This window comes from Poecilia mexicana, unplaced genomic scaffold (assembly GCF_051168715.1).
Source record: "Poecilia mexicana isolate PSO_F unplaced genomic scaffold, ASM5116871v1 scaffold_13, whole genome shotgun sequence".
NCBI lineage: Eukaryota > Metazoa > Chordata > Actinopteri > Cyprinodontiformes > Poeciliidae > Poecilia > Poecilia mexicana.
Window position 1 is genome coordinate 19,252,518 of NW_028263382.1, and position 26,402 is coordinate 19,278,919.

The following is a 26,402-nucleotide window of genomic DNA, read 5'->3' on the forward strand; positions in this document are numbered from 1 at the left end:
TCTGCGCCTTTCACTTCCTAGTTTTAGGAAAGACGGAAGTGAGTTTATCCGCTTGGTTTTTGACGTCAAAAATAGAATGAATGCTGTTTTGAGTACGAAACAGTTCAGAAATTTGTTTTAGTATTTAATCAAGTTCCAACATACTGCATGTTTGTATGTTCATATAGCCCGCATATGATATTTTTACGTTCATAGATCCGGATTGGACTACAATTACCAGGAATCTGAGTAGTAGGTCAAGCTGTTACTTCCGGGTTCTCGAGTTCCCCGCCGTTTGAGAAAGCAGGAGTTTAGTCAGGATGTTGCCCTCATTATAACACCAATGACGTCCTCTAATGTGGGGTTATGTTGCGACTTTTATTAGCAATTTTTCGAATATGTAGCCATTTATTCGTTCTTTACTTTAATTTATTACACCTAAAGCTGCCATGTTGCTCCCTTCTGACGTCGCTCGGCTTGTTTTGGGTAAGCCGGACATAACAAAGCTACAGCTGCTTGTAGCTTTAGCTGGTAGCCATAACGAAGTGAGAACGGTGCAGATTTATTGTGGCACAGTGCTAACTTTTTAATACCTGTCTTTTTTTTTTTTTTTTTTTTTGCTTTGTGCAGGGTACCTCCAGGAAGAGGGGCTGTCAGCTACAAGCCAAGCCTTCATCCATGAGAGTCCAAACCTGAAGGAGTATGCCGAGCACACTACAGGAGACGGGGTGATCCCTGCCTGTGTTTTTGTGAGTCCAAAGGCTGTCCACACATGTACCTGTCTTTAATTGTTAAGATTGCCATGCACAGATATCAATAAACTCTTCCCTCACACATGCACAGTCTGTCTTTGGGAAGGGCTTGACAGCCATCTTGAATGAGTATGTGGCTGCGAAAGCAAAAGGTAAAAGTGGCTTTCGTGTTTTGGAATATGTATGTGTTTACTTTAAGCAGATTGCAACAACTGTGTTGTTGTTTTCTAAAAGACTCTGGACACGAAGTCCCTCTTGTGATGACATCTTTGTGGAAAAAGCTGGATTTTACCCTCAACCAAATCAAGTAATAATTGACTACTTTCAACATTCAAGTCTGTTCATGTTTTGAGATTAACTGTTGTTGATCTGATATTTATAAATTATTTTCCAGATCATTGCAGAATTCCCCCGCTATATCTGCAAGTCAGAGGAGTAAGTTATTTCTAATTACTGTTAGATCAAATGTTTTATCATTAAATAATACATAATAGATATGTATCTGTTTCTGATAAAGGAGCATAAATGTTTCAAATTTCCTTAAAATACCACTTTTTATGAAATGAAAATTTAATATGTTCTGAAATCAAGCTGATGGATTACGGTGGAAAAAGTTTAATTATAATTATTTGGCTCAACATTGACTGTTGGTCATTTATTAAGTTTGGAGAAAGAAAATTAAAGAACAAAATAAGTATGTGTGTTCCCTTTGAAATGTGGCATAATTATTTGAAGAAAAATCCTGTTTTTGTTAATAATGTTGAATTTTGGTTTTTAATCAAAAAGATAAAACATTAAAATACAAAATTACTCAACTGCACAACCTAAATCTGAAAGGACAACTTTATAAATATTATTCTCATTTTTTGGACTTGTACATTTAAAAGGTGATGTGTTTTTACATTTGTAAGTAGTGTTTAAACCGTATGTTTCCCAAAAGGATATCAGTGATCTAATATCATGCACTGACCAAAGTGGTTTTCCTGCATTGCACCTGTAAATCCTGCATTTAGTGCTTGGTCAAAAATAGTGTACGATCCAGTCTCTGTCTGTTGCAGTACGTTCACGCGTCGGAGTGGCAAACATGGCGAGGCAACGGGTCCTGACGGTGGCGTCTCCAAGCGGTGTGGTCTGCACCTCCGTGTCTGAAAGCAGCTCCTTCATCAGCCCCGCCCACACCACCCACAGCATGCTAGGCCACTCCACTCCTGTTAGCTTCACCAGCCCTCAGATCAGAGCCACAGCCAGCGGCGGGGCGCAGCAGCCGGTCCACGATGGGAGCCGATTACTCAACACACCCCGTCAGTATTGTGGTGGATTTGTTTGGATGTGTTTAACATTGGGCATTTTGATTTGAAAACCCTTTGTCAGTTTGGGTGAAACTATGTGAACTTCTGTTTTTGCTATTAAATCAGTCGCTGTAGTTGAACATTGCACCTTGTTGTTGTATTTCACAGGAGATTCTCCTGTACAAGTTATCGTTTCAGAGCACCGCCTCACGTCAGGCCCAGTTTCTCCTGGTCGAAGGAAATGGTAAGGATGGGAAAGAACAAGTACAGAATAGAGTTGTATAAATACCTGTTTAATATCATAAAGACCTACTTTTAACTTACACTAAGATCAGAAGTTGTTTCTTCTCTCTCTCTCTCTCTCTAAGGAATGCAACTAAGAGAATTACAAAAGAATATATATTTTTTCCACAACTGATAATTAAAACAGACTTTGATAAAAAAAAAAAAAAAAAAAGTGTAGGCTTTAGGATGTGCCACTGGAACAGGGCTGGATATTAGTCCCACATTAACACACTGATTACTAATTGCAGGTCATCGTTATTTATTTTCATCAATATTGTCACACGTGACGTATTTCCTGATATTATGCTGCCCTAGTTTGTTGCTAGATAAAGATAACAGATGATCTGTTAATATATTTTTCCATGTATCTTTTTGTGTGCTTCACTACAACCTATCTGCTGCATTCAGGGACACTCCCAGGAAGAGAGGTGGTCTGACCGGGTCAGGAGGGCCCAGTAAATCTGCCACGGCTGCCACTAACGTCACTGCAGACGCCCAGCCTGAGGAGGTCGTCAAGGAGAATTTCCCAGTGAGTTTATGTTTAGAAGCTCGTTTCTTCTTTTACAAAGAAATAGTTGAAAACTAAATAATAAAATGGAGTGGGAAAAAATATATATTTTTCAGACTTAAGTTCCATTGTCTAAATGTTTTTCTCCATCTCTTGCTGTCGCTGTTTTTTTCTCTTTTCTTTTCTTTCTGTGACGTATCATATAAAACATTGATACATGTTGCATATTTTCCCTGTGCATGAAAGCCCCAGCTGAAACATCACACATTGAGCTTCCCCTGAAGGTGTCTAACTTTTAAAACATTAAAATCTTCACAGCAACTCGTGATACAAAATGCACGCGACAAGATTTTGGGGGACAGGGCACTGCAAGAGAAACTTGCTGAAAACATCAACAAAATCCTTGCCAGGTATGTTGATGATCTGTTTTCAGTATTTTGACAAAGCTGATAGTGACGACAATACCTACTAAGCAGACTTAAAATAATATTTCTGTACTTAAACATGTTTTTTTTTTGTGTGTGCCTGATGCCAGTGATGCAGTACCACAAACATCCAAGGCTTCTTCAAGTGCAGTGGAGCCAGACCAGTCTATAGATGAGATTCTAGGACTAGAGGTACTAAAACATCTGACAGAGCACTATTTGTTCCTAAATTCACACTGTCTTCCTTAATTTTATGTGTATTATTATTATTATTATTAATATCAGGGAGAAATCCATATGAGTGATGATGCCATCCATGACATTTTGGAGCAAACTGAATCTGACCCGGCTTTTCAGGCCCTCTTTGACCTTTTTGATTACCGTAACTATCCGCTACGTTGTTGTTTTTTTAAATTGCATCAGAATCAAAGTTTCTAAATGGATAAGAAAGTCGTATTGAGAATTCTTTTGTAATTTTGCAGATAAAACTAAAAATGCTGATGGAGACGCAGGGGACGGCAGCATTGCTTGTATTTCTGAAGAGAATGAGACGACTGGACTCCCACCTGCTGTCCAGGTCCTCCAAAGTAGCGATCCAGGTATTCAGTCATTCTCTTTCAACACTGGTCAATATGGGTCTGAGTGGGCGGTAAATCTTTCAGAACTTTATCATCGTCATTTATCCATAGTTATAGCTATTCTCGAAAGTAGAATCTAATGTCAAGACTATTTTTCCTCTTTTGAAACTATTTTATTTCTGGTTTTACTGACTTGTCTAGAGCACAAAAACAAGAACTTGGATAATCGGTCAGGTTTGTTTTGTTTTATTCTTCAGGTCCTTCCCAAAATGATGGAAATACTTTAGATGCAACATCAGGAGCGCCGAAGGCGAGAGCTGGGCAGGAGCGTAAAACCAGAAAATCCTCTGCATCCACCTTGTTGAGAAAAACCATTTTGGACTCGAACGGCAGAACGTCTAGGATTGAGAACAGCTCAGCCAGACTGTTAGTCAGCTACTCACCCGCTGCTGGGAACTCCATGAGGAAAGAAAACCCATCGGCGAACAGTGGACCACAAATGGAAAGCGATGAGCCTCTAAACACGCCGCCCCCACCTGTGGACAGTTTGTCCACCCCAGTGACACTCTCAAATTCAGGGTCTTTATCGAGAGACGCAGCTCTGCTCGCTGAGGAGAGACCAGCCTCAAGCATTGACGGAAACCCTGAGCATCCACAGGCGACAGGACTAAACAAGCCAGCTGATGGAGTTGATGGAGCAGCTGCTGGTGATCAGCATGAGGTCCAGGTCAACAACACCTCTCCCAGCCAGCCTGATGTGTGTGTTTCTGGTAGAGACAGTCTAACGGTGCCTCCTGGCTCTGTGCCGTCAGCATCTGATTCTGCAGCTGCTCCAGTCACGGCTGCTTCCACTCCTGTTTCTGCCTCTTCTGCATCCTCTTCCTCTTGTGCTCCAGTTACCCTAACGCCCAGTCCTCCTCCTCCTCCTCCTGCTCTTTTCCCATTCAAGCCTGGAGAGCCCAGCAACATTGTGTCTTTGGAGATCATCGTCAGCGATAACCAGAATGGGGATTCTTCCAGAGACGCTGCGTTAAATCAGGCGGTTTCAAGTATTTCCGGAGACAAGATACCCACCATCTACCTTTCCTCGCCAGCAAAATCACCTGCATGTCCTGCTACTCCTAAAGCCAACTTCGATGAAGCCGCGCAGGCGGTGAGCAGCTTACAGCGGTCAGAGGGATGCGGTAGTCCTTTCGTCAGTAAACCTGGAGGAGTGTACACGTCTCCAGTCAGTGCAGCATCGCAGGCTCAACAGAGATACGTGTTTCAGTCCGCTGTGGACCCCCCACCCACCCCAGCCAGTTATTTCTTGGTGGTCCCAACTCCAGACGTTCAGGCCAGACCGGTGCTGCTTCCAGCTGGAGTCCCAAACGGACAACCCTTACCCACCAACCAGCATGGAGTCGCTACACCGAGCTACTCCACAGGTACAGCAGTGTGTCTGCATGTGCTGCTTGCTGTAATGTCAGTTATTCTTTGTTTTTATTTTTATGTTTTTTACTGTGTGAGTCTGTGTGTCACTTTGCTGCTGGTAAACCTGAATTTTCTGCTGTTTCTATTCTATTTATTGACCACATTTTACAAACAGCTTCATTATGCAACTTTGGAAAACTATTGAAATTAATTAGATCATTATTTGTGGCATGGATAAGCAGAGGAAAGAAATCATAGAAAGTCTGTAGTTTCCAAACTAAATTTCCTTGTTCCTTTATCAAAAAGGACACACATTAGTGAACATTGCCTTTTACTACACCACATAGTCAAGGCTAAGATCCCAATTTTATTTGTTAAAAAAAACAGATCTTAAAACTACATGAAGTCAGACTTTTTGTACTCAAATTTGCAGCAAAATCGAAATTTGAGTGTTATGATGGAAAACTATCAGGAATTAATGTTCAGCGACATTTACGATCCAAAGAGTCAGTCTTGTCCCTGCTGCTACAAAATAAAATTGGTCTTGAGCTGCAAAATTGTCAAGAAACTTGAAAAGAAAAGAAAAATATTCATTAAAAACCTTCTTTGTAAAATGTACAGATTTTTTCAACTTTCACAATGAAACAATGAAAACATTTCCTGGATCAGAAAATAATAAAATAATAATAAATAACATGCATATAGGCATGCACCTCTGAGCTCTTTATCATTATTGGCTTGAGTTTTTAAAAGAGATTAAAGCACCACAGGGTGCAGACTCCTCATGTCGCTCATTACTTTAATCTTTGTTTTCTTGCTGTAGTTAAAACCCTGAATCCATTTGCTTTCTTTGCAGGACCAGCACTTATATTACCATCACCTGTAAAGCCTGTTGTGCTTCCTGTCTCTGTTTTGGGGCAGAATACGATGGGAAGTATCCAAGTGGTTTCCAATCAGGTAACATAACTTTATTTTTACCGTTTCATCAGGGGATTTTTTTTTAAAAATAAAACTTTAATATTCTGGTTATTCTTATATATTTACAGATAGTTGATGTTACAACCCCAAAACCTACACAGACAAGAGAAAAACTAAAACCAAAGCCCACCACTATCGAACCTAAGCAGTCTACAAAATCAGGTAACGTGCAGCTTTAAGTTTCTGGAAGAGTGCCTTCAGCTTTAATGTTTCACTGTCTTTCGTCTCCAATATGTTGTTTTTATCTCGATTGCAGGATGTGTGAAAACTGTGACTGCTGCTGCTGTTCAGCCTAAACCTTCAGAGCAGAGGGAAGCAGCTAAAGGATCCAGTGGACCCAGTCATCGGAGGATTTTATGTTTTGACTCCTCCTCATCAGAGGTTCGATCCCAAACTACCAGAACAGCTGGGACTCCAACACATTCTGCTTCAAACACAACACAACATACCCGTCCGACGGAGAGAGATAATAGGCCAGCAGGCGGTCGAACAAAACCGGCTATTTTAGGTAGCAGCAAACCTAAGAGGAGAGTGGAGACCGTCAGATGTTCAACAGATCCCACAGGAGGAGCAAACTTGCTAAAAGAAGCCGTTTCTTTACAAACGCAGCAGAAAGACTCTGTCAAGAAGACGCCTCGCAAACAGATGCACATAATTCATGACCAAGAGTCTCAAAATGCAAGAACAGACAATGAAGCTGAGAAGTCTCAGCCACCAGAGGCGTCCGTCGATGGCTTCCACAGACCTCATGATGACGGGCCAAAAGCTAAAGATGCTTGCGGTTCCAGGTCGCTGTCATCCGATTCTTCGTTCAGATCAGGAAGCAGGAAGGACAACGAGGAGAGCAGCAGCAGGAAGGAGGCTGGCGAGAAGGCTTCTTTGAAATCACGTGAGGGACGAATGGAGAAGAGGACTTCCTCTCAGGAGAATCCAAACGTCAGAGCGAACAAGGAGAACGAAATGAAAGGAGGCTCACAAGACAAACAGCAGCCATCAACTCCTTCATCCTCGGCATCAAGAGACTTCAGCCCTCCAGCGGCCCCACAGGCCAAGCCGACAAAGGCTGCTTCAAAAACTAGCTCTCTGGCCAAGCAGGCCGCTGAAATGCTGCAAGGCCTCGGCTCTCCTCCTCCTCCGGTCAGAAAAGCCATAGTTAGCAGTTCGGACCATATGCTTTCTGGGTCTGACCACATCGGTGAGGCGGCTGCTGATTGTCAGAGGACTCCTTCCCGTCCGAAAAACGCTAAAAATGCAGAGGGGACTCCGAAGCAGCTGTTGCCTCCCACCACCCCTGATGTGCCGACCTGCAGCCCTGCCAGCGAAGCCGGGAGTGAAAACAGCATTAACATGGCCGCACACACCCTCATGATTCTTTCTCGTGCCGCCATCGCCAGGACGGGCACGCCGCTGAAGGACAGCCTGCGCCAGGAGGAGGTCGGAGAAAAATCACCGTCAAGCTCAAAGAGTAAAAAACGCAAGCAGTCTCCAGTCAGAGAGAGTCCGTCCGCCAAGAGAGAGCGGAAACGATCTCCCAGCATCAAGAAAGACAAAGTCAGTAAAATTTATTTCTAATGACATTTACAACTACATTTGAGATGTGTCTGACTTCGTAAGATGCTTAAATTTATACTCATAAATTGATCTTTTATGTGACGGACCAATAAAATGTAGCATGTAAGAAGGCAAAGGATTCAAGGCATCCATAATTTGTGGAAACAAAAATAAGTTTGTTTCATTATCAGTATTTTCTGATAATCTTTTGAGCATTGCCTCCACAGATTTTCACATTTGGCATGTCTTGCCCATTCTTTGTAAAATAATGTTAAGCTTAAGGGCATATGTGAAAAATAATTTTTGAGACTAGGTCTGGTCTTTGACTAGGCTACATGCTGTGCTCTAAGCCAGGCAAGCTTTAAATAAGCTTTAGGAGCTGATGTCGTTCTGGCTCAACATGCCTGAAACAAAATGTGGATCATTGAGACGTCATGCAGAGTTAGGCAATAAGCTGAACAGGTAATTCAGCCTTGTAAGCGAGTTGTGGCAGAGCAAGAACACCAATAAACCCTGCAGCACACTGAGCCTCGACAACTTTAGTTTGACACCCCGACCTAAACCATTCCGTTGTAGGTATGATTGTATCTTTAGCACACTCTTCAAGGTTTTACTTGTTAAAAATAAACTGAAAAAACTGACATGTTTGATCTATTTCACACTTATCTACTACTTTGTGCTGGTTGGTTACATTTATAAGTTTGGTTGCAACGTGAATATATGTAGAAAACTTTAAAGGATCAAACTTTTACCCTTGTGAGAGCTTGTTGGTTTCAATGCACCTTCTGGCTGGTTTTAGTCTCATTGTAGATTGCGTTATGTAATTTAAGTGTTACCGGTTTATATATTCTTCCTACTTCCTCCTAAAATTGTTTTTCCCTCTTCTCGAGTCACCGTTGTGTGTTGGCTAGTTGACAGGACAACAAAATCGGTTTCTCAAAAAGGTTTTATTTTTCTGTGTATATTTTGTCATGTCATTCTTATGTTATTTTTCTTTACTTTGTTTTTATCCTTTCTTATCCAGCCTTCTTATCCTCCACTACCCACCTCACAGAAGAGTATAATATTTTGTGTGTAACCAACCCCTGATGTCGTTTTCTATTTTTACTTTTTAGGAAAGAAAGAAACTTATTGACTGTTTCCCCCACGATTTGGATGTGGATAAGTTCCTTTCCTCTCTTCATTATGATGAATGAAAGTGGACACACAACTGAGGAGGATGAACATATCGCTACCAACTTGGACTGCTGTCCAGGAACAGAACAAGCCATCTGCTGAGCCAGTGCTTATGGTTCCTACAGCTCTCAATACCTTTAGACTTTTAAGCAGCAGCTGTTGTGGAACTTCGATTTTACTGTAGGTGATTTAAAGTAAAATCTCATTTTATGCAACATTACGGCAACCATTGCACTTTTTGTTTGTTGTAATCATCAACACCTTTTTTGCAGTTACAGATCAATTTTGGAGGCCATTTTGACAGTTGATACTTTTTGTTATTGAATAACTCAAAACATTGCTTTGGTCAATATTTGACTTTTTATTTGGTAGATCTGATTAGTGCTGGTTGACAAGTTTGTTTGTCAAAATACATTTTGAAAAATGTGTGTATCAGTAATTTAAAATGTGTAATTGTGTTTGATTTGATTTTGTTTCCTGAAAAGTCTAGTTAACGGATAATAATAAAAAAAAGAGATGTACATCTGAAATTCACATTTTTACTGTATACTTTTGTACAGTAATCTTGTTTGTGGATGAGACGCACTTTCATCTGTGTCTGAATAAAATGTTAGAAGTATTGGAGTAAATGAGACTGATTTTGAAACACCACTGGTGGGACTGTGTTGGTCTGTCATAAATTACATTATGTCGTTATAATGTAACAAAGGTGAAAAGCCCATTAGAAATTTGTAGCTGAACTTTATTTGAGTGTGTGTGTGTATGTGTGTGTGTGTATGTGTATATATATATATATATGTGTATATATATATATATGTGTATATATATATATATGTGTATATATATATATATATATATATATATAATAAAAAATTATATATAATTTATTATTATTATACTTTAAGCAAGTGGTGGTACACACCATAAGACATACGAAGCTTTGCGTTGTCATGGTTACATTTTCCAACTAAATTTGTCAGCTTCCTATTGGACAGCAACATGCTTATAACGGAAACACGTCTTTCATTTATTTTGTAATATTTGCAATTTGAAGCAAAATTGTCCCACCTGAAAAATCAAAAATCTTAAATTCAAAAGGAAAACTGATTCTTCGTTTTTGTTAATATTTAGTATTTAACTGGTTGAGAATCAATATAGTTTAGCTTTTATTTTGACACGTCCAAGTTTTGTGTTTCCGGGTGAAGAAGACAGGAAAGAGGTACGGTGGTACTGATTTATTTAACCAAAAATAATTGGTTATCACCTTTTTTTCTTTTGCTTTCTTGTTATTATAGTATAGTATAAGTTTATATGTTAATCTACAAACAAGGTGAGTAGTAATTAAATTTACAGCTCGTATTTAAATGTAAAGGCTTCCGGTGTCCCTGTTGGCTAGCCGGTTAGCATGTGGACGGTTGTGGAATCAGCGCATTTGACTTCGTATCCTGTTACATACAGACTGACCTACAAAGAGACGTTTCTTCCAATTAGCTTTATTCGTTATTTTTGTAAGTCTATTTGGTAATGTATTTCTCATCTGTCTTTATTTGTGTGGCTTCTCTCTTATCTTTTTCGCCACGAACAGAAACGTGAGCTACCCGGCTTTATACTTTGACAGGTTATTGCTCAAGAGCCGCAAATTATGATGTTACTCCTCCACGGAGTCCCGTCACAGACTGTTCCTTTTTTTCTGCTTGGACACAAAGATCCCCGATGAATGCGAAACTTAACAGCTTTTTGTTCGTCTGTTTCACTTGTAGACTGCCTAAACACCTAGAAACTGTGACAGTGAGATGGCAGCCAATGGAGCAAGCTGTGAGCAGCCTCAAAAACGAGCAGGACCCAAAGATAAACAGAACGGCAAGTCCACAGGTTAGTGTGAAAGGTTTAAGGGCCGAAGACGATCTAAAAAGTTTAGCTCATTTTAACACTGGTGTTTTCATTGCTAACAACAGCCTCATATCAGTGTCATAAAATTGCTTCAGCAGTTTCATTTCGGGCTACTTTCAGTTTTTAACCCTTGTTGACAACTCACCGCATGACTACAAAAGAGACAGACCTCTGGCTACAACCTTTATTATGTATTTGGCTTTAGCAGTTCCACAGGATGTAGTAGTTAATGAGCCTATTAGTTGTACTCAAACTCAAGATGATTCCAGCTCTGTTTGCCCTTCAGACTTGTTATTGAGAGAGAGACGCCAGAAAGACAAGGAGGATCGTCTGTCTCTAGTGCTGTGGAGGAGGCCAGTTGTCACTCTACACTATTTTCTTCTGGAGACCCTCGTGAAGCTAAAGGAATGGACTTTTGAGTAAGCCTCAAACAGGTTTTGCTACTGGGTCTTTGGTTTTGCACTGCTCTGTTGAGGTTATGCTGCTACATATCTGTAGTTGCGACATATTTATTTCCTTTTGAAACAACTCAGAGGTTTCCTGTTGATAAATCAGTCACAGGTACTGATGACCTTGTACTATTTTTACATTTTACCTTTTAGACTGCTCAAAAATATTTATGACAGATAAAGTAATGCAGTCTAGATTAATTTTAATCCAATTTGAAAACAAAACTAATGTCATAAGACTGTTTAATAGAGACTGGTTATACTTGATCAACTGGCATATTTGGAAGCTGATCATTTTGTTCTCTTGTTTTTACACACAGGCTTTGGCACCGGCGAGGCACAGTGTTTGTATTTTTGTTGTTATGCTTCCTGTTCTCGATCACTTACTCCACTGATGGATCACACCAAACGGTGAGACTTTTCTTTCTGTTTTTTAGCAACATAAATGAACTCCACTGCCTCATCGAAAACTGTGAAACAGTTGATGATAATTCGGTTTTTTATCATCTTAGACTTTGCTTACAGAAACCTTGTGTAGATAGACTATGCACTGAACACTGTTGGCAAGTAACCTTTGGTCACACTTTCAGCTGGCTGGAAGTTTGTTTACGGGTTAATCAGTGCATTTCGCTGTCAAGGTTCAGTTAAAGCAGAGAAGCGCTGCAGAGAATTAATGAGTTAAAAGGAGTGAATATCAAGTAGTTGACAAAGTAGTATAAAGTTACATCCAGCAAAACATTTTAGAGTCGTATATCTCCCAGGTCTAAAGAGTTAAAACTTGCCAATGGCTTGCAACACCTTATTAGTTTTGTTTTATTTCCAAGCATCACAACCACTGAGGACACAACAATTTCATGAAGTCCTGTGGTCTTTTCTGTCTTGAGGAACTTCAGCACCATTCAATGTGTTAATAGTGAGAAACCAGCCTCGGCGAAGTGCGTTTTTGCTGTAACTCCCCCAGCTGGCTGATCACTCTGGCCCTTTGTCATCATCACACAGTTGAGGTCTCACTCCTAGGTAGGTCAGCTGATAAAGGTCTGCGAAGACTTCACTCGGTCACTGAGGTGTAACAGCAGAGTGTTGACTTGAACCCTCTGGTCTTTTCAGAAAGCACACAGCTGGCAAATCACCATTCACCCACCACCATGCTTGACAGTTGGTGTGAGGTGTATTTATGGGTTTGTTTTTGTAAAACATGATGTGTGTTATGTCCAAACATTTCTGCCTCACATATCCCACGGTTGTTGTTCCAGGAGTCCCATTCAGATCAAACTCTGCAAACTTAAATTATGTTAGCTTCTCTCTATGAGGGAGAAAACGCCTTCATTTGAGAACCTGATGTTCCGACTGTTTCTAATTGTATTGTCATGAGCAACATTTTACATGTAGAGTTTGAGATGCAACTCTTGGATTTCTTACAGTTTCTCTGAGTGGTGCACTTCCCGACATTGGGTGAATTTGTTGGGATATCCCACTCCTGGGAACTTCTAGAAATGTCTTGAATTATAATATCTCGTTTTTTAAATGGACTTCATATTTTGAAATGTTTGACAGGAACACTAAAGTTGTATCCATCTTAAAAAAAAAAAAATTCATTTGTATTTTTTATCTAAATGAAACTTTATCATTGAGGAATACGTTGCGTCACAATCCCACATTCAACCGACTTTTCTGTTTCCTGAAGTATTTATTTTTCATTCTCTTATCATTCCCTGACAGTATGTTCAGTACCTGGAGAAGAAGGTCCTGTGGTGTGCCTACTGGGTGGGCCTGGGGATCCTGTCCTCTGTGGGACTGGGGACTGGTCTGCACACGTTCCTCCTTTATCTGGTAAGAGAAAATCAATGGCATGTTCCTGGTTATGCAAAACATTTTTAACAGAAAACGGCTCCAAAGAAAAATGGGCCCTTCTTTTAAATTTACATACACATGTAAAGATAACAGAATACCTTTAGGCTTTACTGATAACAGCTTGCACTTTAAATACCTACAAGTCCACATTTCTAGGAGATGTTTATTTCTGTTTTGTCAGATTCACTGATGAAAAAGTTAAATAAACTTGATGTGTAAAGTGCCATTTCTCAACTTTGATATTCAAATATGCATTTGCTTGAAAAGCATTGGAATGTTATCCTAAAGGCCAATAAAAGATATTACCTTTTCAGGAACTAACCTTAACTCTTAACAATATTGCCATAGTAGTCTTTATGACGTCCATTTAGTATCAGTTTAGTATTTGTGAAACAAATCAGCCTTCATGAGAAGTGGAGGGCTAATCTTCTTGGCTTAGCATGTATACTTTTTCTATCTGCTACTCAGTAGTGGCTTTATTTTTGGACTGAAATGACACAAAGCAACCAAGCTCGGAGATATTTGAGATTAACCAGAACTACTACTATTATAAACCTATCCCTGTTGTTGCCAGATGATGGCGCCATCCTCCAAACCCAGAAATAAGTCAGTCTGAGTCAAAATACCCATCAATCTAAGGTTAACAGGGAGGGACCTTTGGCTTGCCCGCTGACGCTTGTCTGAGAGTGACTACATTAACCGAGTCACTGAAAGTGTGTGTCATTTCTCTTAATGTGGTCAGAAGTAGACTTTAGCTTAATTAAAGAGTGGAAGAAAGTTGGCAAAGCTTGTCCACTTTGAGGTGTTCAGTGTCCAACATGTGGTCCTGCTGAATTCCCTTTACTGTTTCCACTGCAACCAAATCATAAGAAATCCACGTGGGTGACCTTTCAGTTTTCAGAAATAACCTAAACATGAATATTTTTTTTGATCAGGATCAGTTTGGATTTGTTTCACTTCATTCTTCTGTCTTGGTTTACTTGCGTTCATCATTCAGGTACTTAAGGTTTTGTTTTGGGGATTTTTGTCTGCTTTTGGTTCTGCAGCTGCTCCATAATGCAGAGGAAGTGTGACTTCAATTCTTCTCAACTTTGTGTTTTATTAATTGTATCATCACCACATACCTTTGCACCATCCTGATGCCAGTTAACTGATTTTATATTTTTTTAAGTTTGACCACAAAATTATTCATTAAAAGATCATATTTTACCACGAGGGCCTGGGCTCAAAGTGTGGGCAGTTCCACTGGAATTGACTCATGTTTCCACTGCACCATCTCTCCAAAGGTCATAAAGTCTGTCTTTGTAACTTCTGTGCAATTTCTTTAACAAACAAAAACACCTTGTTCCTAACAAATTTTCACTATGTGTCCTTAAACCATTATTTATGGTACATTGTGTCCAAAGGGTCAAAATAGAAGTGGCAACAGCTCTATGATGGCATCAACATCGTGAGGGTACAGAGACAAAACACATTTCTCATGCTTTGCAACACTATGTAGATTATATCATTTCAAGGTCTTACTTTTTATTACTAAAATGACATAATTAGTATTCTACTCTGGTAATTAATTAAGAAACTTTCTAATAAAATTTTGATTAACAGTTGTATATAATCAGAAGGGAGGCGCAGGTGATGTGAACTGACAAAGATGTAACAGTATTTTCTTGCAATAAAAAAATCTTATTCAAAACGGTTTATAATTTCTATACAGCTATCAAAGCCTTCAGTCTGGAGCTTTTCAACCATAAATGTTGCTTTAAAAACTCATTCAAATGTGTTTACAGCAGTTACAAAGCAACTGCATTGATACATACTTGGCAATAGTAAGTCCAATCAATCACATAGTATTATTGCATATAGTTGGTTTAATAAGAACAAACAATATATGGCTTCATCTTGATAATTTTCTTTGTCCAGTTCTGTCTTCTTTGATTTTCTGCCAATTATTGTACATACAACTATGAATTTGTTTTTTAAATTTTCATTTTATCCTTACATTTCAATCTCCTTATTGGAGCATCAGCTTTCTAGAAAAAAAGATTAAATGTAATTATATCGTTTTTATACAGCTTATGGGCTTAATCTCTTCTGTTGGAAACTGTTTGAAAGGTCACATATGGACAAACTGATTTGGTCCGTTGAAATGATTCTCACTGTATATCCTGATTTGTTACACACATTCAACTGTCCCCAAATTACTGCAACTATTTAAATCCTTCACTGAGAAACTGAAAGTTTATCACATGATACAAGGCTGCTTCTCACGAGACTAGTTCCCATTTTTCTTTGCACTGGATTTACTTCATCTTGACAATGCAACCGTGTCACAGTCACAGTTATTTATATTTCATGTGACAATTTGAATATAAACCACACACAGTTTCTGTGGATTTGCCTCAATCCAGGAGCCCCATGGAGAGGATTAGATCATGGGGTTCGGTCATCACCATGGTGATTCATCATGATGTTTCAGTGCTGATCCTCTAGTACTTCTTAATATGTTTGTGTAAGACATGTAAATATTATGTCTGTTTAAAAATGAAGCATCTTATTTTTTTTTGTCAGTCTTTCACACAAGTTTAATTGAAATGCTGTCAGATTATCACTACAGTACACATAAATATGTATATTTAAAATAATTACCAAAAATATTACAGTAAGAGTTGTAAAAAAAAAAAAAAAAGGTTGTTTTGCCAATGCTTCAACAAATATCTTGCCTTGAAGAAAACTGACCTTTTTATGACCTTTTTTTTTTTTTACCAAAGTCTCAAATTAATAACTTCCATTTCAGTTCCTTAAATGTCTGCTAATCTACACCATATCTTAGATTCAACTTACCTACATTGTAGATTTCTGCAACTGTTTATTAACTACTCTTTCCCCTAAATAGTTTTTAATTTTCTTTTTTTCTTTTTTTTTTTTTTTTTTGGTAGGATTCATTTTCATGTCTTGGGGCTTCAGCTGAGGAATTCAGATTGTGATAAAACTATCAGACTTTATTGAAGATTTTATCTCCAGACATTCCCTGGGAACCTGCAAAAGTACTTTTGTTCCTGCAGCTGACTCATTAGAGCAAATCAAAAGGTTTTTGTTACCTTAAACAGCTCCTTGGTCAGCAGAGAGTGTATTTAATCTAATTTGTATAAGAAAAATAAATCACCTGTTCATAACAGATTTGATCTGACAGTATCCTGTGTTTTCAGGCTTTAAAACGCTGTTAAACCAACAGACATTCATTCTAGAGCACAGAACACAAGATGATACCTGTATTAACTGTGTTTTCAAGGAAGTTGAAATGATTAATGAAATGAGCTAATTGTAAATGATGGCTCCTGATCTGAAATTAAGTTCTACATTTAACTTTCTGAAACTTGCAGAAGTTCTGTTTGTGTGGGAGAAGTTTTGCATCAAGGATGTAGTGTTTCCATCTGATCTCACTTTTTTGATGTTTCTAAGAGATTCCTTTATATCAAGATGTTTTTTGACTTGTCAGACGGCTGCCTTCAATGCATTTTCACCCCGCTAGGATAAGGATGACGCTCTCCCTGAGGGTCAGAGTTCGGCCTTTGTCACCATTCTCAGAGTGACATTGCTGCTGATCCGATGCAGATCAGCAGCCCCCCCTCAGGGGAGAAACCTCACGTGAGGCCTCCCAGCGTCAACTCTGTCATGAGATGTTAACTCTGTTGACCAGTTAGAACAGGCTGAACAGACTCTGAGTCTCGGTGACTCATGTCTGGTTTCCTCAATCTTGCAAGAATTAATAAAGTGCTCTTTTGAGTGTAAATCCCGGATCTGTGCTTGGTAACTGGGAGTGACGGTTTCATTAAGGAAAACTCCTTTCTCCTTCGTTTTAATTGTTTTCCTTTTATTAGAGTCGGACACTGGCTGCTTGTTTCTTGATAAATCAAGTCTTTGGTTTGAAAAAGTGTGTTGTGAGAACTAAGAATCGTCATCTATGTCTGCAGTTGGGCTGAAGAAGGCTTTTTTTTGTCAGCAATGGCTTATGGTGGCCTGTCCATTGCCTGTCAGTGTTGATGCCATAAAGGATTATCTGTGCTTTACATGCAGGTGGGCCAGCTGCACAGGTGAGGCCAGGTGAGCTAGTTTAATCAGAAATCTTTAAAGACAAACGATGATCTTCCTGTCAAGAGACGCATTGTATGACTCGGCTCCAATCTGTGCGTCTCTGTGGCAGGGTGGATGCTGTTAGCTCACCATTCAAAAAGGATCAATCAGAATTATACTTATTGGTGGGAAGCTGCAAACTGGAAGGACTTGATTAAATAAGACAATTTACTGAAAAGGTTTGAGAAAATTAAAATGTTCTCTGTGGAAGGAAACTTGAGGGCCCTTCATCAGAAATACTAAGAGCCTAGGAAGCTGGGAATAGTTGAATTGCTGTTAGTGCCCACTGCTTATTTAGTGGAAACTTACGACGTTTTAGCAGATGCAGTTGTTTCTGTGGTTATTTAAACCTAAAACCTAACATGAATGGCATCATTTGTGCAGCCATATTTAAGCTCTTCATATTTCCCGACATTTTCCATGCATGTTGAAGTCTCGGTCTCATGGATTTGATTTTCTCTCTCTCTCTCAGGGTCCTCACATAGCTTCAGTCACCCTGGCAGCATATGAATGTGGATCCATAGACTTCCCAGAGCCTCCGTACCCCGACCAGATCATCTGTCCCCAAGACGGAGGCCTGGAGGACAGCATCTCCATCTTCTCAATTATGTCCAAGGTCCGGCTGGAGGCCTGCATGTGGGTGAGTGGTGGACGCGACAAGAGAGACCTGACAGTTTCACTGGTCAAACGTGCAAACAAATCAGAAAAATGTGAACGTACACCGACTGCAGCTGTGTCTGTTTAGGGCGCGGGGACGGCCATCGGAGAGCTGCCTCCGTACTTTATGGCCAGAGCGGCTCGTCAGTCAGGAACTGATCCAGATGATGAGGATTACGAGGAATTTGAGGAGATGCTCGAGCAAGCACAGGGCGCACAGGTCAGAAAGATCAACGCTCATGTTTATGAAGTGGTTTTTGATTGTTTATAAATATTCTCTTTTAGAATATTGTCTACATTGTTGCGTGAATATTAATGTTTTGTATATTATCTCAGTGGATGTATATTATTTCTTACCGATTTTAAAACGGCTACTGGCTTTCTTTTCTTTAGTCTTCATTTCTAAAGCTCTGTAACTAAACTGATGTTTAAGTTTTATCTGTGTGGTTTCTCCCCTCATCATAGTTATTTACTCATTACTCATCACCTCAGTAAGATATGATTCTTATTTAATTTGCCCTAATTTTCTAAATGAACAAAGGAACACAGAGCCAAGCAGGCCTCTGATTGGTCCTGAGTAAGCACGTGACTTCAGCGCAGCCCCTCCTTCCCTGCACTTCCAGTAAATCTGTGTGTTCGTGGGTGAGTCACCCCGAGCTCAGCTCCCTCTTTAATCATCCCTCGGGCTTCGCTCTCGTTGCCTCCCTTCAGCTCCCTCTGCTCTTCTCACCGGCCTCTAATTTGAATGACAGACAGCGCTGTCAGGAAGAGAGTTCACATGACTGGAGAACTCTTGGATCAGATGCTGAGTCAGCAGGACGGAGATTACCAAAAACTGGAGACATTGTCTCCATCACTTAGTCCCACTTCACCGCGTGGAAGGATCCCTGCACCTGCGTTTTTTTCACCGTCTCCTCCTTTTTATAGTGTGAGAAGTGAAGAGCTGGCTGATGAGCCGCTGTTGAGGAAAATTACAGAATAATGATGTTCTCTGTAAACAATAAAAATATATTTAATTGGAAAATGAGCACAGAAAGTTGGCGGATATTTACCACACGTTCTGAATTGTGGCGGCAAATTCTGTGAGAAACCAACTTTATCAACTGACCTGAATTAAAAATGTATTTAATCATGTTGGCATGTGTGTTTGTTATAAAACAAAAATTTGTTTTTTCCAAATGAATGTTTAACTGTGCCAGCAGGTTTTCAAACGGCCTCTTAATTGCCTTCCTGCTCTGGCGGTGATCTTTACAGAAAAACCACAGAGTTTTACCCCCCCCCCCCCACAGGAGTACAGATGCAATCAGAAGAGCTGTGGCACTTTTATACCACACAGATTTGAGCAAAACGCCACAAGTCACCAAACGGAGAGAAGAAAAGCAAAAATTACAAAGCTCTAAAATAGGAGATAGTTCACCACAGAGCTTTTGACCAAGGCTCGTGTTCCTCATTATGCTCTTACAGTAAAATGGTGTAATAAAAACCACAAGAAAGTGCATTGATTTATTTAAGCAAAAAAAAAAAAGGAAGGGTGATTATGTTTTCAAAGATCTTAAATTATATGTTAAATTTGTGTGATTGAATAAAAAGATTTAAAATAACATGGGTTGTGAACGTCTTACAAATGTAACTAGTCATGTCTGACTGCAATCCCACATTAAAATGCATTTTCAATTTGCTTTGCAGGACTTTGTTACAAGAGCAAAACTGGGAGTTCAGCACATGGTGCAAAAAGTGGGATTCTTTGGGATCTTGGCTTGTGCCTCAGTAAGTAGAGAGATTTCTTTTTTTCATCTTTTAGTTGACATACAAAGTATTTAACCTCACATTAAGAGGAAGGAAAAAGATGTACAGTCTTCTCTTTTTGCCAAACATAAAAATATGAAAATTGTGGCGTGGATTTATTTTCAGTCTCCATGAGTCGATGTGTTCGGCCACCTCCCTTCGTCAGCAGTTGCAGCTGCTAGTCATGTAGAGTAACTCTCTTTGCACATCTACATAAATTTATGTCCATGTTTGTTCCCAAAATAACTCACACACACAGATTGAATGAAAGATGTCTGTGAACATCAGCTGCTCCAGTCCAGTTCTGAATTTCACATCCCTGGTATATCTGCGGCGTTCTCTGGTCTTAAGAAGTGGTTTGTTCACAAACCATGAGGCCTTAAACAGAACAACTGATTACACTCACAAGTAGGCTGGCCATTGTCCTCCTGCTCAGTTACTGTACAATCTGGGTTTTCTCCCATTCACTTGGATTCCATCCAGTCGATTATTGACCAGGCCAATCAGCAGACAGAAGAAGTCTTAAAGGATGATGTCCATTTCCTATGCTGTTTTAGAATTGCAGCCTGCCTGCAGTTTTTAGCAATGGCAGAGGAGGAAGTGAAGAAAGCCAATCTGTCTGTGTTGGACACAATTCCAAATATTGAATTAACATGAACAGCCGCCTTGTTCGGCTCGGCACTTCTCTCTTCGCAGTGGAAAACGATTGTTTACAGATATTAAAATTTGGATTTTTTTTCCATCATGCTTGACAATTATGTGTCACAAAAAAATCTAAAAAAAATACATGAAATATGAAAAGGTTCATGAGTTCATTTTCATCATGTCACTCTTACTGAGCTAAATTGTGTTGATATGAAAGAAGTTAATTTTCTTGTGCATTTTTTCAGATTCCCAATCCTCTCTTTGACTTGGCGGGAATAACCTGTGGGCATTTCCTGGTTCCCTTCTGGACTTTCTTTGGAGCAACTCTGATCGGGAAAGCCATTATCAAGATGCACATACAGGTCAGTGGAGCAGATCAGTGTTGTGGTACTCGAAGTTGGTCTTGGTCTTGTCTTGGTCTCGGGTTAGGTGGTCTTGAACACAACACTGGAGCAGATGAAAGGCTCATCTAAGGTGGTTCAGAGCTCTGGCTCTGGTTTGTTCCGTTGTTCTTAAGAAATGATACTGGCACACCTTCACACCCTCGTAGAAACATCTTCTGATATGATTCATCCTCTTGAATCATTTCATCACGGCCGTCTAACCACAGCACAATACAGCATAGCAGAAATTACACTTTAGAAGAAAAGGATTCACTGCTGACTGGTGTGCTTTGATGAATCTCCAGAACCTCAAAGGGTTGTGGGAAAGATGAAGCCGTGTGCTGAGATCATGAGATGGTTACTATGAAACTCCTAATTGTGCACTTCTGGTTGACTCTCACCAGCGGCTGAGCTGCTCCTCTGGGTTTTTCCTTCGTCTTGTTTTAGCCGTAGCAAGTTTCCAGACCTCTTAAAGAGGCTCCGAGATGAAAGGAGGAAACCTTCGGAAGAAGTTTTTAACAAGAGTTTGGAATGACACAAAAAAGCCAATCAGAAAATAATTTTTTTAATTATACAGAGTGGAGTTGAGACTCTCACACCAGTGACTAATATAAACCTAGACAATGAGGGGCTGTCTGTTTTTTTTCTAAGTGACTCGCCATTCTAACCGAACAAACCCATCTCCTGGTGGTACCAGTCGGTGATCTCACCCGAGAAGGTCACCTCTTCCTGTGGGGTGGGGAGTGGGGGTCCGGGCCACACTGAGTGGACATGAGAAGGTAAAAGGAAATGGAGCAGACTTTAAAAGCTGCAGGGGAGACCCATTTCTGTACCTTGAACTTCTCAGACTTCACATGATTTATCCTGTCTGATCTTGTCCAGGGGGGCTGTGTGTCATGCTGTTTAAAGCTGATCAGTTTCAGAACCGGAGGGGGAAAATAATGTGGTTTTGTGCCCCCCGCCCTTCTGCTTTGGTTGTTTGCAAACCACACAAACCCCCTCACAGCCTGAAATGTTGCTTAAGAGCCAGGTTTGAGTTTTCTAATTGGTGTCTGTGAGCCTCAGTGACCCTCGGCTGTTCAACAGTAGTTCTGTCAAAAAGACAGACTTTAAATTGTTTTTTTTTTGTTTTTTAACCAGTGAATTTCTTTTGTAGAAATCTTTGTACTTTGTCAGTCAAAAATGCTGATCAGTATCTTTTCCTCCACAGAAACTTTTTGTTATCATTACCTTCAGCAAGCACATAGTGGAGCAGATGGTGTCACTCATCGGGTAAGTGTGTGAGAACGGTTGAAAAACCTTTTTTCTTTGTAAAACCGATGTCTTTTGGTTTGGTTTTTATGGTTAGGAATGCGTTCGTCAACTTTTTCCCATGCATTTCTGACTGCTGATGGGTCGAGGGGGATGGGGTCCCATATGAATAAACGCTTTCACTGCGTAGGAGTAGATATCAAGGTATTACCCCCACACACACATGCAATCCATCTCTGCTGCACTGCTGGCCAAAAGTATGAGGTCACATTCAAAACAGGGTGATTTGACTCACGGGGTTTCAGCTCTGACTGACGGGATGATCGAACAAGGCAGGAAACGCAAGCACAGACTTGAACGACCCGCCTGCTGTTCAGGCAACAGAATCAATACAGCTGCTGGGATTAGCTGGGATTTTTTTTTTTTTTTATGAAATAAAAGCAAAAGTTATTAATTTTTTTTCAGGAAGTTCTGTTCATCAAGCAGATTTCTTTCATATAACTTTAAAACTGTGAACTGATATTAAGAGATGAAGTGCTCTGCAACAGTTGACCACAACTCTTTGTGTGAAAAAGAAACATAAAGTGATGTTAGATTGTGAAGTGGAAGAAACATGATGCCTGGTTTTTAATTTCATTTACAACTAAAATCTGAGAAGTGGATTTAACCTTCTTAAACCATTACAACCACTTTTGATTCAGCTTTCCACCTCCATATTTTGAATCTTTGTATAATGTGTCCTATGAGACGTTTGGAATATTGTTTTATATCTAAAAAAAAAAAAAAAAATCTTCCACTTTAAAACTATAAACTTTGTTAGTCTGCCACTTAAAAACCCAGTAAATGGGGCGCCACTTGGGTCAGTGGTTCAATTCCCTGCCCTGGGCTTTTCACTGCATGCCTTCCTCTTCTCTCACTTCTGAGCAAGCTTGACTAAAAGTCCACTAAACCCATAGAAAAACATTATAAAAACCAATAAATTATATTGAAGTTTGTGAGTTCTAAACATGAAAAACCATGCAAATACAAATTCACAGAACCGTGGTCATCAATATGAATCAGCAAGCAACTAACTTTGACCATATTTAGACAAAAAAAACATTTTCTTTCCTGCTCTAGTTGCTTTCAAGGTTCTTTCCCACGAAGATCACCCCTGGTGACTCGCTATGATTTGTACAAATGGAGCCTTTTGCTGATATGGGTATTTCGCTTAATTTCATGTCTGTCTAAAATCATGTTTGTTTGTGTGTAAGGATGGAGAGATAACCTTGAGTCACTCAAGTTGAGTGTTATTCAGCAGCAGGAATTACCCTCTCCGCATTTGGTGCTTGTTATCGCGCTTCCTTTTGCTTAGTCTAGTCAAGTCCAGACAACATGTTTACATCCTGGCTGAATTCAGGAGGACTGTCTACAGGCTGCAGTATTTTTTCTTTCCGTTGAGGGTAATTATAAGTTTGGCGATATGATAGATGTTCCATTCAAGCTCCGTTTCACTTTACCAACAAACCCTACCTCTGACTCGAGGAAGCGTTAAAGCGGTGTTCGTTATGACTGGCCCCCGGTGAGCGCTTCCACTCCTGCCTAATAGGGAAATTAGCAGACACTGATTGGCTGTCTTTCCACCATGAAAACACCAGTGGTGGTAAAGGTGATGACATCATGTCGACTCACTTCCTGGTTGAAGGGGGCTGACACAGACTCTTATAGAGAGCTTAAGAATATAAAAGAAGGACAGAGGAGTTTCTGCTTCATTCCTCTCTGCTGCCTACTCCTTCTCACAGTAACAATTAGGGGTGGTGGCAGCTGCAGCACGGGGCCCGTCTGTAGGATGGGGCCTCGGATGCTGCTGGTTGGCCCGGTGGATCAGGACTTTTATTTCCAGCTTTCAAAGTTTTTATTGGGACTGCTTGGTTGGTGAGTTATAAGTCTTTTTTTTTCACTTTTGCTATTCCAGGTCCGTTCCTACAATAGGACCATCACTCCAGAAGCCCTTCAGTCAGTACCTGGAAGCCCAGAAGACCAAGCTGCACCATGCTGGAAAGAATGGACCAGCGGTAAGAACATTAGCTTTTACTTTCTACAATCTTTTCTTTTTTTCCCCTCTATTAATGTGTGAAACCTGGGAGGCTTTGATATGACAGATATACGAAGTTAGGTGATGTTAGGACAGAGTAGCTATGTCAGAGTTTAGAAATGTGCATAGTAAATGTTTCTAAACATTAAAGCAAAGTATTTAAAATCCAGTTTCTGATTCTAAACATATCGCCCTCTGGTGGGCACATTGTGTAACTATAAACAACTTCCCACGTATTCTTTTTTCCTTCACACCAGCATTTTGTTTAATATAAATATTGTAAAAGAAATTATAATTTACTTAGAAGAAAGTACAAACACATAGTTTTACTAGCCTAGCCTCATAAACACACATAAGTACAGCACCAGCTGGTTTTGTCTACTCATAATCTGGTTTGCAGAAATGAATGCAACTTACACCATATTTTTGTACCATTTGGGGTTTTCCAGGATGAGAACTGGCTGTCGTGGGTGTTTGAGAAGGTGGTGCTTGTCATGGTTTGCTACTTTGTCATCTCCATCATCAACTCCATGGCTCAGAGCTACGCCAAACGGCTCCAGCAGCTGAGGCACTCCGAAGAGAAGAGCAAGTGATGGCGAAGCAAAGCGCCTCATGCATCCAAGTGACTTGTGTTTCTGCAGCTGCTGCTCACAACTTACCAACGAACCTCACCCATCTTCATTGCTCAGAGAGGCCGAAGGCATTAAGATGAAAAAGAAGCAGAGGCATTCAATGCCTGTGTGTGTGTGTGTGTGTGAGTGAGTCTGCGCATGTGCTATCAAGGATGTATGTGCTGTGTTTTGTTTCTGTCGAGTTTTATAGTTCTTCTTCTCATCTCACTCTGCGTGAGTGTAGCGTGACTGACTCCTGCTAGCGGTCTTAAGATGTTACTTTAACGTTAAATTAATCTTTTCATTAACCTCAGAAGTAAAGCGGTGATTTGATGGTAGCTGCTATGCTGAGGGCAGCGCCCATCAGATGCTATGCCTTATGCAAGTTGGGAATGCCTGAATTCCCTTGAGTATAGCTCTTGACTTAAGGACTTGATTTTTATTTAATTATGTAACATATGTATGGATGGGAGTTGATTTTATTTTTGCGATGTGCTGCCAAGATAACTGCAAACGGATAATGTTTCTTTTCAGGGTTTTCATGTTTTTCTTCTGGTAAATATTCAGACTTTTTTTTTATTATTTCTAGTACCATCAGCTCAAAGTGATTGGGAGGGTTAAAAAAAGCAATATCAACTTATAACGTGGGGTATGTACGGTTTGCACATTCTGTAAATATATTTTTTGACTGTATGATCAGATGTGTTTCTATTCCAGTTGTTGCTGTGAACAAGAACCAAAATACAAAAAAAAAGAAAATAAGGCAGTAACATTGTAATCTCAGCAAATGGTCCCATTTCTATTCTGTACATTTAGGTCAGATCATATATAAAATGTGGAATTGACATTTTTTTCAGTCTGAGTCTTATTTTTTGATGTTTTCTTTCCTAAGTGTTCATCCTGATAAACTGCTCTACTCCTGTCATGATTTCAATGTATAATTTTCTCAAAGAACAGAGCACCTACAAGGTAAGTAACCAGATCAAATTTTAGTAACATGACTGGAGCATTTCCTTACTACTGTCAGCCTGACTGGGCTCTTGGTACCAATTAATCCAATAAATAACCTTCAATTTATGCCAGCTAAGATGTTTCTGACTCTTGATGCATGAAATCAGTTATTTTCTTTAAGACGCTCTGTAACTATCCCCAAACTACTCTCCCACCCCGTCAGCTAGCTTATCAGACTGGTGTTGGCGGTCACATTTCCATGGCAACAGCGGTCTGTAAGCTGGCTGAAGCTGTGGGCCTTTCAGCCGCTCAACCTATGTTGAGACGACGCATCCAGTTGTTGGATGTGAGGTGACCTGCCTGTCACGTTGTTGCTCTGCTGTCATGTCTGCCCAGTTCTACTGTGTAAAAGAAATAAAATAAAGTGAGTTACCAAAGATCCTGACTGTTTTGTTTCTGTCCATTTTGCCTTTCAGGTTCATCAGTACTTTTAGGTTTCCACATTCGTGAGCTTGTTCATCTTGTACAGGGTTAGGTCTGCTGAGCTCTTCTCAGTCCGACATTCCTAAGAGCAGCTGCAAACAGCACAATGAGGGACAGTAGTTGTGATCATAAACAGCAGGAGCTTCCTGAAGAGAGACAGAGGCCCAATTTCAAAGCATCAAATTGGAAAATGTACTTTTAAGTTATTTTTGATATATACAGTATTTTTTATAACTGAAGGTTACAGTTATTTTATCATGCTATAAAATAGCAAAAGTCTTGGAAATTAAAGGGGTGTATATATATA

At 39.9% G+C, this 26,402-nt stretch overlaps 2 protein-coding genes across 3 annotated transcripts; both read left to right on the forward strand.

Annotated features, from left to right (window-relative positions):
- Positions 1–235: 235 nt before the first annotated feature.
- On the forward strand, positions 236–9,585 carry npat (nuclear protein, ataxia-telangiectasia locus). The gene is made up of 17 exons (XM_015005132.2): positions 236–465; positions 610–728; positions 823–883; positions 966–1,038; positions 1,126–1,166; positions 1,790–2,032; positions 2,189–2,264; positions 2,714–2,834; positions 3,132–3,223; positions 3,349–3,430; positions 3,524–3,620; positions 3,721–3,837; positions 4,074–5,243; positions 6,086–6,186; positions 6,276–6,369; positions 6,464–7,758; positions 8,874–9,585. Exons 1-17 carry the CDS (start codon positions 429–431, stop codon positions 8,952–8,954), a joined length of 3,900 nt encoding a protein of 1,299 aa, XP_014860618.2. The 5' UTR covers positions 236–428; the 3' UTR covers positions 8,955–9,585.
- A 517-nt stretch (positions 9,586–10,102) lies between these two features.
- Positions 10,103–26,049, forward strand: vmp1 (vacuole membrane protein 1). 2 transcript variants are annotated; one of them, XM_015005134.2, is made up of 12 exons: positions 10,103–10,153; positions 10,695–10,806; positions 11,111–11,243; positions 11,594–11,684; positions 12,993–13,103; positions 17,728–17,895; positions 18,001–18,132; positions 19,599–19,679; positions 20,588–20,704; positions 21,936–21,997; positions 23,931–24,030; positions 24,500–26,049. In XM_015005134.2, exons 2-12 carry the CDS (start codon positions 10,728–10,730, stop codon positions 24,641–24,643), a joined length of 1,218 nt encoding a protein of 405 aa, XP_014860620.1. In that variant the 5' UTR covers positions 10,103–10,153; positions 10,695–10,727; the 3' UTR covers positions 24,644–26,049. The 2 variants fall into 2 exon arrangements, with proteins under 2 accessions (XP_014860620.1, XP_014860619.1); XM_015005133.2 differs by lacking the exon at positions 10,103–10,153 and adding an exon at positions 10,301–10,442.
- The last annotated feature ends 353 nt before the right edge of the window (positions 26,050–26,402 follow it).

Excerpts from the sequence above, each read along its gene's own strand:
- npat (XM_015005132.2), top strand. The coding sequence starts at position 429 with ATGTTGCTCCCTTCTGACGTCGCTCGGCTTGTTTTGG. Across the intron at positions 3,621-3,720 it reads CTTTGACCTTTTTGATTACC|ATAAAACTAAAAATGCTGAT; the intron begins GTAACTATCCGC and ends GTAATTTTGCAG. Across the intron at positions 6,370-6,463 it reads TAAGCAGTCTACAAAATCAG|GATGTGTGAAAACTGTGACT; the intron begins GTAACGTGCAGC and ends TCTCGATTGCAG.
- vmp1 (XM_015005134.2), top strand. The coding sequence starts at position 10,728 with ATGGCAGCCAATGGAGCAAGCTGTGAGCAGCCTCAAAAACGAGCAGGA. Across the intron at positions 13,104-17,727 it reads ACACGTTCCTCCTTTATCTG|GGTCCTCACATAGCTTCAGT; the intron begins GTAAGAGAAAAT and ends TCTCTCTCTCAG. Across the intron at positions 17,896-18,000 it reads GGCTGGAGGCCTGCATGTGG|GGCGCGGGGACGGCCATCGG; the intron begins GTGAGTGGTGGA and ends GTGTCTGTTTAG.